Here is a 17,640-nt window from a genome sequence, read left to right as displayed (position 1 = left end):
TCTGCCGTATACAATAAGGAACTCAGCTTGGTGCTCTGTGATGACATAGAGGGTGGGATGGGGGCGGGCAGGAGGAAGTCCAATAGGGAGGGGATAATGTATACACAGAGCTGATTCACTTCATTGTACAGCAGAAACTAACACAACATTGTAAAGCAATTATACTCCAATAAAAAAAGAAAAAAAGTATGGTTCTCAGATCAGAATGCAAAGCCCAGATACAGAGATTCTGCTTGACTTCTGAATTGTTACTGAGCGTCTAGCTACCTAGAAACAAGTGATATTCTTTGAAAATAAACGCCAAGTGCACTGGCCAGGCACACATGCGTGAGGCGGGGTTATTAACAAAGGAAGGCAGACCCAGGGGCGAGCGAGCAAGCGGGAGCAGCCCAGGGACACAGCAGGACAGAAGAGACAGTACTTACAGTACCTGACAGCCTGTGGGAGCAAGAAGAGTAAGAGAGACCGGGGAAGACAGCGCTCACGGTGTGGAGGAGGAGTGGGACGCTTTTAGTGGCGGGCAAAGCCTCAGAGAGGTGGGCACAGTTGCTGATAGACTGGCTTCGCTTAGCTTTCAGGAGGGACAAAGCAACAGAGTCAAGTGTCAGAAGAACATCAAGATCTTTCACTTCTTCCTTTTCTTTATTATTATTATTTTTCTGGGCTCGCTTTAAATATTCAAAGGAGGTCACTTCAGACTTTATAGGAAGTTGGCACAACGCACAGGATTTAATGTTAAGTCTCTAAATACAGCCAATTTTCAGTCATGCTGATGGTGTGAACGGGCCATTCACAAATGATCAATCTCCGTTTTGGAATGCCTTGTGTGTTGAGTCTTTCCTTTTTTTTTTCTGCTGTGTATCAGATTTGCGTTTGGGTCGTCTGTTTACTTGGGCAGACCAGTTTTTTTCTTCAAAAGGACCCAAACAAAAAGACCATGGTGAGGGAGGGAAGAATCTAACTTAAAATGGAAACTGTTTCATAAATAATCAGGCTTACTGAGAGACGACTGCATTTAAAAGCAAATCATTTAGTAAATCAAATATCCTAAAAGCTCAAGAACATATAAAAGTCAACTTGAGGATCTGACATTTGGGAAAAAAAGTAAAAATCTTCATGAAACACAGCCTTTGAAATCACACTTTGCGCTGATTAAGCCCATAATTTCTTACTGCAAACATCTGTATACTATATATCGCTGCTCAGAACCATTTCAGGAAATATGGACGTACGGACAGAACAGGCCTCAAACGTATGAAACCACCATCAGGAAAACCAGTTTAGTCCTTAAAACAAAACTAGGAAGGTTTATTTACGGTATTATTTTCACATGATTTTATTTAACATTAATGAAATAGACCTACAAATGGTAGTGACGCTTTTGCAGAAAGCAAACAAACTTCTTACTTTGCCTGTCTTTTCCCCACTCTCTGACTACCAGAATTCCCAGCTCCAGAGAACTGTCTGCAATGCATAATCATAAACATGTTAGATACTGTTTAGGTGAAGACAACTTCTGTGTAAACATCAAACTAACTTGACTTCAAATTTCCTGAAAGGTGTGTCCATGTCTCAATGTCAGGGACACTTCATTTTAAAAGTTTTCCTTTTATAAATCAAATAATTGTGCATTTCCCCAAAATTGATCACTAGATATTTTAGAAATAATAAAATATAGGTTATTTTATGTGGAAATCCGCTTTAACCATTCACTTTAGACATGTAAGGTTTTAGCATCATTCACACTCAGGAAAACAAGGTCAACTTTTTAATTCTCTAAGATTCTCCCTGCCAGTCATTTTAAGGTGCAAACGAGTTAATTCTCCTTTAAATTAATCATCACTTCCTCACTCCACAATTGCTGATTTTATATTTTCCTCTCGCCACTATCACTGACATTTTCTCAGTCTAAGTACAGTCTGAGAGGCAAATTAGAATAATCTAACAGTATTCTCTTACTGAGATTAGAAAAAAAGTCACTTTCAAATAGGTCTTCCATAATAAACATCTTCATGCTAAACATTGCAAAACCTAATGTCGCGAGCTGCTGTTCCCTCATTAAAAGGGAGCCTCTACACAACCAAAATCTACTGTGAGAATATTCTGGGCCTTCTCAGAAGACTAAAGATATGTAAAAAAAAATTGAAGTGAGTAAAAATTCTAATATGTAGTCTAGATAGATTACTTTTATAAAACAGTATGATATAGTAAAATATTCAAAAATCATTGTCTCCACAGGCAACAAAAAAAGTCATAATATTTTATAATTTAAAAAATATAAAATAGGAAATGCATTTGCATGGCTTCTCAGGCAATTGAGAACACTGCCAAACAGAAAGGCACAGAGGATTTTCTAAACCTACCAGCACCTCTATCGTATCGTTGGTCTAGAATACCTACTGAAAAACGAAGGTGCAATCTCTCCTACAGTTGTGCTTTGGCCAAGTAGTGGCAGATAGAACATGCAACATAGAATCATTTGTCTATGTTAACATGTGAGAGGGTTTCCCTGGAAGCTCAGCTGGTAAAGAATCTACCTGCAAGGCAGGAGATCCCAGTTCAATCCCTGGGAGAAGGGAATGGCTAACCCACTCTAGTATTCTTGGACTTCCCTGGTGGCTCAGACAGTAAAGAATCTGCCTGCAATGCGGGAGACCTAGGTTCAACCCCTGGGTCGGGAAGATGCCCTGGAGAAGGGAATGGCAACCCGTGTTTTTAGAAGTGCTTTGAATGAGCACTTTTGTCACCTCTGTAATTCAGGGGTTGAGAGGGGCAACAGGCAGTCTGGGAGGCTCAAGCATGGCACGAACTCCTATTCTGATCCCTTTCAAGGATCCAGTGGTGGAAGAGAGATAAGAGACTCTAGGAGTTCGGATGAGAAAGGAAATAGGTGAGTGAGCCTTCCCCAAAGCTGCCTGTTTCCGGGAACTGGGTCTCTCCTCAGGGAGAGGATGAAGGAAGCAGTAAATGAGGGTTAATGACCAACAAATATTATCGGAAAAACAATGAGGCAGTTAGGGTTAATGTGTAATATATTTTCATAAAAACAACAGGATTCTAAGGCATCTGTTGTAAGTCTTGACTGAGCACTGGAAACTATGCAGAGTGTCAATGAATCTTCGGTTTATGATCAGAGGAAATTGTGACTTTCTCTCTGCAGTCAACATGCTGAAAATCAATTTCAATTGCATGGCATTATTGATGTGAAAAGCAAACCTACACGAATCTGTCTTTGGTTTTGTTTTTGATGTGGACCATTCTTAAAGTCTTTACTGAATTTGTTACAATATTGCATCTGTTTCATATTTTGGTTTTTCTTGGCTGTGAGGCGCATGGGATCTTTAGGACAGGGACTGAACCTGCATCCCTTGCACTGGAAGGTAAACTCTTAACCACTGGACTTCCACATAAGTCCCATACAGGAATCTGTGTTAAACTTAAGTTATAGCCTCAAAGTCACTGGGAGGGTTTGGAGCTTTATTTGTTCTTATTAAATACTGTATACAAGCTTATACCAAAGAGTTCTCTTTTTAAGAATAAAGTGTAGCAACGGTGTGATTAGTGGGAGGTTCTTGTTCAAGTTCTTATTAATTCTATCTGACTGTATGGTCAACGTGTAAACAAACACGGAAGTGGCCATTTTCCAAAGAAGCAGAAAACGTAGATTGTTCCTCCAGTCCTGACAACTAAAGCTTTAAACGTAGATTCTTCCTCCAGTCCTGACAACTAAAGCTTTAATCTCCTTTTCTTTGGTGGACTAAGTTTCCCACTCTTTAAAGATGAACACTGAACAACAACGCAGCCGGCTGTGCGATTACCAAGAATCCATCTTCCTCAAGGTTCGAACAAAATGCCAGTTTTCTCTCTTTTGCACCAACATCTCACTTGGTATTCACATCTCAAGTTCTTTATCACGATGCAGAATTTAGAAACAAATAGTAAAAACCATGATTTGGAAAAGTAGACAGAAAGCTGAATAGATATAGCGACATCTCAGTCAGTAAAAGGCCTCATATGTAAGTTCTGAGTGGAATTTTAAAGCTGTAAAAAAAATCCTTATAAATCCATTAAAATCCTATCATTCCTATACATCCATTCCATGGAGAAATACTAGGACTTGCGCTTACCGGTTGCCTTCTGGCGGACAATGTTTCTGGCTTTCTCGACCCCTGGCGCCCCGGACGTGGTGGCACTCCTGAATCTCATGGGCTCGGCCACGTCGGGGTGGCTCCGCCAGCTCAGAGAAAAGGACCTCCCCATGGTGCTTCCTTTCTGAGAATCTGGAACACAGCCTATGAGATGAGAAACACAATCCAGGGGCTGATTTCTTCATGATTCCTCCCCTAGCCCGTGCCACTGAGTAAACCCCCTACACAGGGTGATGGATAATCAGCAGGTTCTCCTGCAGCAGACTGGGTACCACCTCCTACACTGCAATTTAGGAGGTGAGCCATCCATCAGGCAACAGAAAATTCCTGTTGCCAAAGTATTTTTCAAGCCCCTTCAATGGTCTCAAGAAAATTCCCCTATCTTCACAGCACTCATTCCGGTGTACAAAAACATGAATACACCTTTCTCAATGTAAGAACAATGTCAAATGAACTACACCACTGCTCCCTGTGTGTGTTAGTCGCTCAGGCGTGTCTGACTCTTTTCGACCCCATGGACTGTAGCCCACCAGGCTTCTCTGTCCACGGAATTTTTCAGGCAAGAATACTGGAGTGGGTTACCATTTCCTTCTCCAACTACTGCTCCTGGGACACTCCAAAAAATGCTTCTATAAACCAGAAAATGAGAGATCACAGATTTTAGAACAGTATTCTGTCCTGCAGATGCAAACCTCTCCACAAATCCCTGAGAGAAATGTACACCCAAAAACTCTAATTATAGTCAAGCGAGCAAAGTCAACGAAATGCTACAAACAATACAAACATCCTTTTTAAGTGAAGCTCTGAAACAGTAAAATGTTGAAGATCTGGGATTCATCTTTTCTTTTCTCCTCTCATACTGCTCTAGACAAATATCTCAAGTGAGTGGTCAGGGATCAAAACGGATACAGAAGAAAGGAGAAAGAGACACAGAGGGTTCTGGGCACCCGGCTGGCGGATGCCACCTGTGGCTCATTTGCACACCCAGATTCTTCTGAGCGTGTACTCTGTCTCCACAAGTCTACTGCTCACACAGCAAGGATTTCTACAGTAAATATTTATATCCATTTTTGGAATAAAGCAACATGAATTAATCAGAAGTAAATAACCAAATTTGTTCTGTATCTGTCCATAAATACCATTTTTTGAAGTTGTTTACCTTCCCAAGACAAACTTATCTCTGACAAGCCTATGAATCTGTGTTCACATGGTGGGAGGGAAGAGAATATTCTCGGGGTTCAAAGGGAGGGAGGATTATAAGAATTTGAGGAATTGGGGAATATGCTGAGTTTTGAGAAGATCCTTACTTTGTCTCAGCCACTCCCTCCATCCTGAAAGGCATCCTCGTCAGGTAGACTCTGCTGGGCTGAGGGCCACGGTCTTAGGAAATCAAGTTCTTGGATGGAAGCATCCTGACCCTTCTGGACTCTGGGTCTGCACAGAGACCCTCAGAGCTGCTACAGAGGTCACTATAGAGGCCCAGGGCCCAGGCTCCAGGCTCCCTGCCCTGATTTCATCCCATATCTCCACTCTTGTATATTTTTATAAAGAAGGGGTTCTGTATAGCTTCAACGAGAGAGAAAAAAAAACATCTTCTGCCTAAAGTATGTAAAGACATCATTGCAGTAGACAGTCTAAACCTAAACTGGGATTGGACAGTTTGACTGGAATGCCCCGGATCTCACCTAGCTAGTTTTGGTTTCTCACTGACTTGCTCTTACTAATTGGTGCCCCGGGGAGCTACTCACAGACTCCAGTGGAGACATTCTAGGAACCAGTCATGTTAATTACATGTCTCTGCAGCTAACAAATCATTATAATTGGTTCATACTTCCTGTTTCCTACATCCTCTGTCATCCTCTCCCCCACTGACTCTGAGCTTCAACACATTACATACTTTGGCAGCAAACCCTGGCCAAGCAGAGATCTGAAATGCACTTGAGAATGGGCTTGCCCTCCTGCTGCTCCTGGAACCCTAAGCCATTAGGTGAACAGCTTGAGTGAGACTGCAGGGGTGAGGTACAGTGTTCGGCCCCTTTACCTCCGCTACTGCAGTTGACAGCTGGCCAGCCCGACAGCAGAGCTGTGGACAGGTCACAGCCCGGCTGATGGCAGGTGCAGCTGTGAGGCCAGTAGATCCATCCCAAGGAGGCCAACTCCAACTGCCAATCCATAAAATCATAATTTAAATAAACAGCGTTATTTGAAGCCATTATATTTTGGAGTGCTTTGTCGGCAAAGCTAACTGACACAACCTACACTAAGACCATTGTGGAGGTTGCAGCTGACCATGGCAGGTAACGTGCCCTTTGGGAGTCTTTGAAGGAAAAACTCCTCTCAGATCCTAGGACCTGGAAAAGCCAGGCAGGTAGGCTGTTTACACCTTCTGCCCTCGGTGATGCTCTGATGCTACCCTGTTGATAATCAGAGTCACATCTGCCCCCTCCCTGCCTCCCCGCATAGCCCCAAGGCTCTTCACCTGCATCCTTGCAGTTTATCCACCTGCTGGAGCTCCAACACTGTTCATTCTGTCCCAGCAGCCTTACATATTTTATCTATTGCATTAGGGGTATTTCTATGAGCAGACTCAAAATGGTTACATAATAAGCTGGAGGACAGGGAATTAATCCAAGGACTGTGTCAGAGCCTTAAAAAATGTAACAAGGATGGGCTTCCAAAGTATCATCTCAACAGACACCATCACTGATGTTCCCAGCTGGATCTGACTCCAGGTCTCACAATAGTTCTTACCCTGAAACAGAACAAAGCTAAACAACTCCATGGGAAGCCCTCAGAATCCTCCACCTTCCCTAGGCAGGCAGCAGAAAAGATGACAAATATTGGGGTGCCTTGAGTGGGACTTATCTGGATTTGACTTCCAGCTTTACCACTTCTTAGCTGTGTGACCCCCCAAATGAGCCGATCACCAGGACTCTTTTCTTGAGTGTCTGGGTCTGTGACATGGGGGGAGTGGCATGGATTTCACAGCCTCCTGTGAGGGGGACGGAAGAGAAGCTATCCCCGCCTCCACTGCTATCATTACAGCTCTCAGTCCTCTTCCTCCCTCCTCCTCCCCCCACAGCCCCTGCATCCATCCATCATCCTTAGGAAGGCGACACAGAGCTAGGATATGCAACTAAATGCCCCTGTGAAAAAGACACCATTGGTACAGGTGATGCAATTCCATGCAATGACTGCGTGGGGTTTAATACACACTCCTACTCAGCCTCGGGCTTCCCAGCTGGTGCAAGTAGTAAAGAACCTGCCTGGCAATGCAGGAGACATAGAGACGTGGGTTCGACCCCTTGGTCGGGAAGATCCCCTGGAGGAGGGCATGGCAACCCACTCCAGTATTCTTGCCTAGAGAATCCCATGGACAGAGGGGCCTGGAGGGCTACAGTCCAGAGGGTCGGAAAGAGTCGGACACGACTGGAGCGACTTAGCATGCGTGCATACACTCAGCTCAGACACCCGGGGTCACCAGAGGGGCCAGAGATGGAATACCTTTGCCTCGCTGTTTCTTTTCCTTCTGTTCACTTAACTTGTCCAGAGGTAGATTGGTCATCTCTACTCCGTACACGGTCCTGGCCAGCACAGCTGTCAAGGAGTCCATGATGCTGGCCCACTCGTGGATCAGCTCCTCCCAGTCCGTGAGGGAGGAGAGCACCCCGAGAAAGTCGTCCCAGAGCTCCCGTGAGACATACACGCAGAGGTTTGCTCGGATCCAGGCCACTATGAGCGTCTGAAAATGATCGATCGATGAAAGAGTTCAGTTGTCACTTGGAAGAAGTGTGCTTTTGACAAAATATTTAAAATTACTATCAGTAAGATGAATTTTAATGTAAAAAGTACTTTAGGGTATTGAGTTTAATTTCTGAAAATGCATCTGATCAATGGCAATCAAGACTTGAGCTAGTGAAATCAGTTATCATTTTGAACAAAGATACTGATTCGAAACGATGCTAGTATCTGAGGCTGTCCTGGCAGGACCTGGGGAGCCTTTTCTGTCTTCTGAGACATTCTTGCCCCCATCTCTGCAGGGGCCTCTCCCACAGGTAAACCTCCACTTGCCCCAGCTCCTGCCTGACTTGCAGCAGATGACTCATGCAGACCCTCTGCCCACTAGGCCCCAGTCTGCTCAGCTCCTCCCCTGGGTGCTGGACGGGCACCGAGGGGGCCCTGCTCTTCCAAGCGTGCCCCCCACCGTGCTCCCAGTCTCCTCCTCAATCTCTGCACTTCTGTTAACCCCACATCACCTTGACCCCCTGCCCATCCAACTTCCCCAGCTCCTACCCATCAGCATGGAAACATGATCCAATTCTTATCGCCAAAAAAAAAAAAAAACTCACAAAGTTTCCTTGAACCCTGTGAACCCTGATGCCCCCTCACGCTACAGCCCTTTCTTCCCCTTTCGAAGCAAATTTCTTGAAAGAACTGTCGGCACTCATCCATCTTCCACACTCACTCCACCCTCTGCCAGCCCACCTTCCACCTGGGTCTTAGTCCCCATTCTCATGGCTCCAGGGACGTCTGCTCACTGTTTAGCCCAGATGTCTCTGCTGGCTTCCAGATCTTTCTATTTGCTCCCTGGTGGCACACCTGCACGACCTGTGGGCACCATCCTTCACCTCCACCATCAGGGAGATGGCCTTCTTTCTCCTGACACATCCCTCTCCCCAGGTGATCCCACTCAGTCCTGGGGCTTTAAACACAATGGCGAAGCACACCGACAGCCCTCACACCTGTGTTCCTATCTGAACGTCTCCCATCCTACCCACACACCCGTGCTCTGTCCAGCCTGCTCCTTTTCAAATCTACCTGGCCCGAGACCAAGACCATCAGCACTTGTTGTCTTCCTAACTTCTAGCAACCTTAAGGAAATCAAAAGAAGAAGCAGATGGCAGAAAGGTGAGAAGGTCTAAAGGCCCAGCACTAACTGTAAAGACTGATTACAACCCTCAAGAGAACATCAAGAAGGAAATTTTCTAGTTAAATTTCTAGAAACTTTTTAAAGGCAGTCCAACTTTACTCTTGAAATTCTCAATGATTAAAACTGATTTGCTGAAAAAGTCTGATTCATTTCTTACATTTGCAGTGTTTTAATTAAAAAAAAACAAACAAAAAAAAAACTTACCCTAAACAGTAACCCTGCCAAGCTCTGGGCAAACAAGTCCTTGATTTGTTTATCCTTTGGCTTCTGCATGACAGCTTCTGTTATCCTGAGTAGTATTTGCAACATCTGTTCCCTGGGCCACCCAAAATAAAAGCTCATGTTATTAATCACACCTCCAAAGCACTTACACATATAGGTATAAGAAATTCTCGTAAGAATTCAGCAAAGTGGATAATCACATGTTATTCAAAAGTATAAAAAAAGCTGAGCACTGAAGAATTGATGCTTTTGAACTGTGGTGTTGGAGAAGACTCTTGAGAGTCCGTTGGACTGTAAGGAAATCCAACCAGTCCATCCTAAAGGATATCAGTCCTGAATATTCATTGGAAGGACTGATGCTGAAGCTGAAACTCCAATACTTTAGCCACTTAATGCAAAGAACCGACTCACTGGAAAAGACCCTGATGCTGGGAAAGGTTAACACCGACACAATGGACAAGAGTCTGAGTAGGCTCTGGGAGTTGGTGATGGACAGGGAAGCCTGACGTGCTACAGTCCATGGGGTCGCAAAGAGTAGGACATGATTGAGTGACTGAACTGAACTGAAATGAATTCAAAAGTATCTGAATGCCAGTTACAGAATGAACACCATACTTATCAAAATAAACTACTTAATGTTACCATGGTTCAACAAGTATGTCTCCTATGCCCAAATCAACAGACAGGACCACTAGGGTCTCACCCCAGCCTGACTCCCTCCCCTTCTAAAAATGGGGGTGAGGCTGTTTCTCCAGCTGTATCGGCCCTTTGAAGGCACCCAGTGGAGGGCTGTGCCTAGGTGAACTTAGGCAGCACTCTTACGTTTTCACATCCATGATTTTACCTAACCTGAGAAGTCTGCCTATTGTGACAGAAAATAATGTGGACTTTCTGGGGAGGTCTGCAGCTGGCAGTGTCAGGTGGTCAAGCCCTACAGCACTCCCACAGGTAGGAAGGAGGGCTGGGAAAGGTCACAACTGGGTCCTCAGGCTGTGGAGCTTTCTGCCTGGAAGACCTTGACTCTGTGTGGAGGGTTGCCCCCTCTACCGCTGAAGACTGTGGTCACCACACCTCCATCACAGCATTCCATGGAGAAGGGGGTTTTATGTGGAAGGTCTTTAAAGAGTACAAAACACTAGGGACAGGAAATAACCCCTCCCACTGTGATTGCTGCTGTTGTTCAGTCGCTAAGTCGAGTCTTCCTGACCCCATGGACTGCAGCATGCCAGGCTTCCCAAGATAGAGTTCTGCAAAGGCAGCAGTCTTCGGGGAAGAAAGCCCATGTATTTCCTTTCCATACCATGGAGGCATTTATCCTGAGCCCTGTGTTGTTGTTCAGTCACTCAGTTGTGTCCTCACGACCCCATGGACTGCAGCGTGCCAGGTTTCCCGGTCCTTCACCAACTCTCAGAGTTTGCTCAAACTCACGTCCATCGAGTCCATGATGCCATCCAACCATCTCATCCTCTGTTGTCCCCTTCTCCTCCTGCCTTCAGTCTTTCCCAGCATCAAGGTCTTTTCCAACGAGTCAATTCTTCACATCAGGTGGCCAAAGTATTGGATCTTCAGCTTCAGCATCAATCCTTCCAATGAATATTCAGGGTTGATTTTCTTTAGGATTGACTGGTTGGATCTCCTTGCAGTCCAAGGGATTCTCCAGAGTCTTCTCCAGCACCACAGTTCAAAAGCATCAATTCTTTGGCACTCAGCTTTCTTTATGGTCCAACTTTGTGATATGGTGACAAATTTTCTCACACAGCCAGAGGGCGTTTTTCTCTTACAGCTGAGTTACATCCTTCATGTGTTTCCTCAGACGCCATGGAAACAGAGAGCAGGTTATCTTCTGCATAAGGGAGAGAAATCACCAGGTCCCTTTAACTACTTGTTCAAGGTCTTGTGCATGAATCACTTGTTCATCCTTGGAACTTTCTCCTTATCACCAATAAAACCAAGAATCGGTCCAGGTCAGATGATGAGATCTCAAATCTCAGTTCCTTTAGACTGCTGTCACGTTTCTGCAGGTCGAAACAGTGTTTTCTCTGAACCCATGCTGGATCCCATTCTGCTACTCTAGGGTCTCCTGCCCTCCTGTGAGTGACCCTGTCTGACTCACATCCCAGTCTCTGTAGGCACCCCCACTGAGCCTGCCAACCCAGCCCCCAGTCTAGGGATCTTGCAGGCTCGGGAGAAGAGCTCTGGGGTCAGGGAGTCCTATGCACACATGCCTGGAGCAGCTGGCGACTTTGAGGAGGACAAGGGAAGAAACGCTGCAGGGCTGGGGACAGCCGGTGGCCCACCCTATCCAGGGTCCCCACGGCCTTGTCACAGCTGGAGGGCTGCACTTAGGGTCAACTCTGCCTGTGATGCTCTTCTGTGATGCTCAAGAGAAACAAAAAGAGCCCCTTCCACACCATCCTGCAAACTAAGAACAAGAAACATAGTAACTTTCCAATAAAACCGCAGTCCCAGTCACTGCTATCAAAAACAGTCCTGATGGAGGCTCAGGGTGACACGGACACGGGGAACGGTTTATCCTCTGAACCTAAGAAAACTTGGGAACCACAACATTCCCACACAGAGTCTTCTGGAAAAGAATGGGGATGCAAAACGACCTCTGGTTTGGCAAATTCTTTGCTCCCAGCTCTGACTTCTGCTTGCTCCTCTGTGTTTTGTAAAACGCTTGCAGAGGTGGGCTGGGGGGTGCGGGTGGTGGGTGGGCTGGTGGGGCGGGTAGGCAGCTTTTCCTGTCTCTTCGTTTTCTACTTCATCCTCATCTCTTCGCACACCTGCCCAGCCCCACACAAGCTGTCCCCTCTTTCGGGGCCACTTCTCAGCACCTCCCAGCCTGCAGCCTGGTCTGGGCTCCACGCACTGTCTCTCCTTCCCGTGGCACACATGTATATCGGGTGGCATCATATTCTCGCATACAAGTGGAGGTGGCAGGGGCCTCCCTGCAGCCCGAGGGCCCCAGGCACTGGCTACCCACTCCCACCTGCCCACTGCCCAGCATCCACCTTACCACACTGGCTGCCATCTTGTCCTGCCTGGGATCCGCCAGGCCTGTGACCTACGGTTCCTCCCTGTGGGGATGTTCTTCCTTCCCGGCCCCACTCAGAGAAGCCTCCCCCGCCTCCAGGCTGCCCACCCCAGCTCCACTGCTGGACCCACCTGACCTGGCCCCTGAGTTCCTCATATCTCTCAGGTCCATGAGGACCAAGGCCTCTCGAAGGGCAGGGACCCGGTCCATTGAGTTCACCCTCCATCCTCAGAGGAGAAAGCACCCAAGTTATTTACCGGATGAAAGAAGGGAGGGAGAGAATTCAGGGTCTGACTGGTCCTTCAACACACAGGAGGGTCTACTGCTGGGGGAACCAATCACGTCCCAGGCTATGCTCTGCGGACTTTTTTCTTGGTGACTATTTTAATCTATACCAATATTTTGATTTTAATACTTTTACCTGGAAATCTTTGAATTATTAAACAGAGAATTGTTTCATTTTATTTCCTAGAATTTTCACCCTCAAAAAGATGGTCAAAAATACCAAAATATTAATGATACACTGGTACACAGAACTCATAAGTTTTCAAAGGAAAGAAAAGCATTAAAAACACTTGATATAGTTGGTCGAAGGGGCAGGCGTTTCAACTGAAAGCTGTCAGTGTCGCTCATACTTTCATCACTGACAGCTGTGAACTCTTGTTAAAATTGCCTTGCTCACCCCTGTAATGTTTTAACGATGGCTTCTCTGTTTAAAAGTCTGGGAAAGATGACCCCAGAAGGTACAGCTTCGAATGATCCTTTTTTGACACTGGGAGTTCCTGAATTTGTGAATGTTCTGCCCAGCCGTCTTCCTCCGGGCCCACCCCCTCCTCACCTGAGAAAGAGAAGGGCTGGCTCAGTCCTGCTGCACCCCTGTGGTTTCCCCAGACAGACCCTCCCATGGCTCCCTGAGCACCGGCTCCACCATCCAGACCATAGGCCGGTAATGGGGACCCCGAGCACTTCTAGGGGGGCAGGTGCTTCCAGGGGTTTGACGGTGGGGAGGATGCTGACTGCGGCCAGGCAGGCGGGGGTGGGGGGCACTGCCTGGGAGGGAGGGACTTGCAAGGACTGGACTGGAGAAGCAGAAGTATTACTACGAGGCTACCCTCCTCACACTGGAGGGAAGAGGAAGGGGTGATGGGCTCCAAGGCTACTGTCTCAGCTGAGAACCCTCGGAGCACCCCATTGGCTGGAGGGATGCACAGACGCCCATCACAGGAAACTCTCATGCACTGCTTACCTCTGGGGTACCATCAACACAAAGACACCAAACGAAAAACCAGCAAGCAGAAGAAAACACTTCACATGAGCGTATTTCACGATGCCACTGCATTGAGTGCAGTGTATCGCTTAAAACAATGTATCGCTTAAAACAATCATTTTTCCAAAATGAATTTAAAACTTCAACTTTACAGCAATAAAATCAGCTTAAAAGTATTTTGGAGCGATTAGCCGACCCTCCTGGGATTATGGATTATGATATCATCAACCACCAGTTACTGCTTTTGCACGAAACTTGTTTGATGACAGTTTAAAATACAAGAATCTGCTATTATGTCATAGGATTGCTTACTCTTAATTTGAGGTTAAAAAAAATAAAACCAGTAATGAAAACAAATGAACTATCAAAGTACTGGATACTTAACCTTCATAATTCACCTAAATGTTACAAAAGACTGATTATCATCTCATGGTTCACTTTGTAAACCTATTTAATTGGTGGAGGCTTTCACATTTTTAATTATTACACTGAAAACAGAAACATCTGTTTTACGATATTAATTAATTGAAAATACACTCACCAGGTCTTTTTATTCATTGTCAGCTCCATTATCATGCGCCTGAAGATAATCAGAACAGCTTTGCAGGCATCAACTTGCTCCTTCAAGAGCATGGGAACCTCCACACATGGCTCCAGCAAAAAGACGTTTGCAGCATTTGTCAGAAATACCTTAAAACCAACAAATGTTATGTTAGAAAATACAAGTAAGCAGATTTGTGAGTGTGTGTGCACTCAGTAGTGTCTGACTCTTGCAACTCCATGGACTGTAACCCCCCAGGCTCCTCTGTCCATGGAATTTCCCAGGCAAGAATACTGGCGTGGGTTGCCATTTCTTTCTCTAGCGGATCTTACTGACCCAGGGATCAAACTCATGTCTCTTGTATCTAGTGCATTGGCAGGTGGATGGATTCTTTACCACTGTGCCACCCGGAAAGCCTCAGTTCACCCCTTAGAACACACAGTTCACCCCTTAGAATCAATTTAATACTGACATCTGAAAGACTTTTTCTAGAAAAAAAAACTGCTATCACTTAGGGCCTTCCCAGGTGGCTCAGCAGTAGAGAATCCACCTGCCAACGTAGGAGATGCAGGTTTGATCCTCGGGTGGGGAATTTCCCCTGGAGAAGAGAATGGCTATCCACTTCAGTATTGCCTGGGAAATCCCATGGACAGAGGAGCCTGGTGGGCTACAGTCCATGGGGTTACAAAGAGTTGTACACAACTAAGCACACACACGCATTAATATTGCAACTTTGGAAACATTTGAGTCAGAAAGGCTTCTGAGATTTCTTTCTGACATCCTCTAAGACAGGAACATCATCTGTAGGTAAGTATTCCTGGTGGGGTAGGGGTGGCTAGAGGGGTGGGTGGGCAGAGAAGGCAGGGGCACAGTGGTCAGACAGTGGTTGGAAAAAAATGACCTGATTCTCGCTGAGTCTCCACCTTTGCTGACTTGAAGGCCTTGCTGACAGAAGGCAGCCAGTGCCATCCAAGTGGCAGCCAGAAAGTGGGCAAAAGCACATGGCCAACACTGCCCATCTTCCAGGAACATGGATTTCCAATATGAGAAACACATAATGCCGCAGAACACAAAACTCAAGGGAATCTTAGGATAAAAATTGAGACATCAAAAAATGTAGGTAGTCCACCAAGTGCCCTGTGCTCTGCCTCATACCTTTAGGATACAAGTTCCCTGTCCTGTACCATCAGTGATGCGAAGAGCTGATTCATTTGAAAAGACCCTGATGCTGGGAAAGATTGAAGGCAGGAGGAGAAGGGAATGACAGAGGATGAGATGGTTGGATGGCATCACCGACTCAATGGACATGAGTTTAGGTAAACTCTAGGAGTTGGTGATGGACAGGGAAGCCTGGCGTGCTGTGGTCTGTGGGGTTGCAAAGAGTCAGACACGACTGAGCAACTGAACCATCAGTAGAGAACTGGGAGAAGCAGGGGTCCAGGCTGCCCTGTAGGGAGCCACTGCTCTGCGGTAGCAGAGCAACGTGCTATCATTTACATGGATGATGCTCTGACCCCTTGAGTCGGGACATTCTGAACTGTCAACTTGGTGACAAGGATGGATCCTCTCTACCTTCTAGAGCTGTAGTCCCTCTTGGTTCTTTCTGTTCAAAGCACAAAACACCAAGGATCTGGGGACAAGCAGAGCTGGCTCACGTGTGGATGAAATCCATTTAATACAACATCTCAAAACAGATGCACAAACTAACCAGAGGAAATGAACACACTCAAAAGTCAAGAGGGCAAACTAAAATGTTGACAGCCTCTGTGATTATTTTATGTGAGATTAAAAATGTATCATGTCTCAATCTTCTAGGAAGAATCACAAAATAAGCACTAAAACCGTAGATAAGAGATGACAACAGCAATTGTGGAGAATTTACTAGCCTCCAAGTTAAGAAAAAAGAAAGCAAAGAACCTTTAGACTAACAAACTACAGCAGTTTGAGTGACAATGTTTTTTTTTTTTTTTAAAGTGTGCCATAGATGGTATATTGCGATACAGATCCTTTTAAATTCATGTACTTGGCTTCTTGATTGAATTTTAAACCTTTGCAAATTCCAAAGTGAGGAGTCTACATATAGTATACTTCTTTCATTTTACTTTTTTAAAAAACATCAAAAATCTAAGCTAGGGACTTCCATGGCAGTCCACTAGTTAAGACTTCACTTTCTAATGCAGGGGGTGTGGGTTTAATCCCTGGTTGGGGAGCTAAGATCCCACATGCCTTGAGGTTAAAAAAAACCGAAATATTTAAAAAAAGAGGCAATATGATAACAAATTCAATAAAGACTTTTTAAAAAATGGTCTACATTAGAAAAAAGTCTTGTAAAAAAATGCTAGCTCCTTGAGTATTTATTACTATAGTATCAGTATTAGTATCAGTTAGGGAAAAAAATAAATCAACAAAACTAATATATACAAATTGTACTTGTCAAAGCAACTATAAAACAGTCTCATCCTATCAAACCTCCATTTGGCTGTTTTTTCCTACAAGTCAAGGACCAAGGTACTTGATGAAATGAGAACAAAAACAGCTGTTTAAATCTAAACTGAAAAAAAATTTAAAGCTGTAGAGCTATATAATCAAGTCGAAATATTTTTCCTGGTTCATATAAATAGATGTAACTTCTTCTAGAAAACAAATAACTCACCTGAACTCAGGGAAAAAATAGGCACTTGCAACCCTATGGGCTGACTGCGGGATGGCTAACCATGGCAACTGGGCAGTGAGCTGGAAGGAAGGGGCAGGACAGGACTCCTGTGAGCGTCCTCGAGTGGTTGCACAGATGACACTGATGAGCTGAGCCAAAGTTCTCTGAAGCTATTCAAGTAAAATCATCTTGATTTTTTAAAAGCTAATTTCAGAGTATTTGCCAAATTTCATTGAAAAAGGAGAAAACTCATTAGTTACAGTATGCACTGTATGCTGTGCTTAGTCACTCAGTCGTGTACAACTCTTTGCGACCCCATGGACTGTAAGCTGCCAGGGTCCTCTGTCCACAGGATTCTCCAGGCAAGAATACTGGAGTGGGTTGCCATGCCCTCCTCCAGGGGATCTTCCCAACCCAGGGATCGAACCCAGGTCTCCTGCATTGCAGATTCTTTACCATCTGAGCCACCAGGGAAGCCCAAGAATACTGGTGTAGGCAGCTTATCCCTTCTGTGGGGGATCTTCCAGGCGCAGGAACTGAACCAGGTCTACTGAACTGCAGGCAGATTCTTTACCAGCTGAGCTATCAGGGAAGTCCCATAATTACAGTATATGAAACTGCTAATTAACCTGAAAACCAAAAGGATCCCATGATAAGGAATCCTCTCAAGAGACAGATGACAAACACAGCATCACTGAAAACTGGGTACCATGCATGCCACACCCATGCCTGCCTTCCCCAGACCCTAAGCCTGGCCTTTGTGTGGGAGGCTTAACTGGACAGCTGAATGTAGATATGGGGGGGAGGGTGGAGGGCCAGGGAGCGAGGGAAAGAGAGTGACC

At 45.4% G+C, this 17,640-nt stretch overlaps 1 protein-coding gene across 10 annotated transcripts in view; it reads right to left on the bottom strand.

Moving 5' to 3' along the window:
* RALGAPA2 (Ral GTPase activating protein catalytic subunit alpha 2) overlaps positions 1 to 17,640 on the bottom strand; it is a 270,104-nt gene that overhangs the window by 178,974 nt on the left and 73,490 nt on the right. For 7 of the 10 annotated variants that reach the window (XR_008686475.2, XR_008686472.2, XR_016039170.1 and 4 more), the window contains exons 13-17: positions 14,146 to 14,294; positions 9,283 to 9,394; positions 7,653 to 7,890; positions 4,128 to 4,292; positions 431 to 571 (exon numbers count right to left, since the gene is read on the bottom strand). Coding sequence is in view for 7 of the 10 variants with exons in the window: in XM_055430686.2 (XP_055286661.2) it covers positions 431 to 571; positions 4,128 to 4,292; positions 7,653 to 7,890; positions 9,283 to 9,394; positions 14,146 to 14,294 (805 nt within the window). In the remaining 3 variants the exon portion in view is untranslated. The remainder of the gene's footprint in view (positions 1 to 430; positions 572 to 4,127; positions 4,293 to 7,652; positions 7,891 to 9,282; positions 9,395 to 14,145; positions 14,295 to 17,640) is intronic. The other 3 variants (XM_055430710.2, XM_055430719.2, XM_055430728.2) reach the window with 2 other exon arrangements.

Source organism: Moschus berezovskii, chromosome 15 (genome assembly GCF_049115385.1).
Source record: "Moschus berezovskii isolate FMDL1 chromosome 15, NW_MosBer_1.0, whole genome shotgun sequence".
In the NCBI taxonomy this organism is placed as follows: Eukaryota; Metazoa; Chordata; class Mammalia; order Artiodactyla; family Moschidae; genus Moschus; species Moschus berezovskii.
This window is presented reverse-complemented; position numbering and strand designations above follow the sequence as displayed.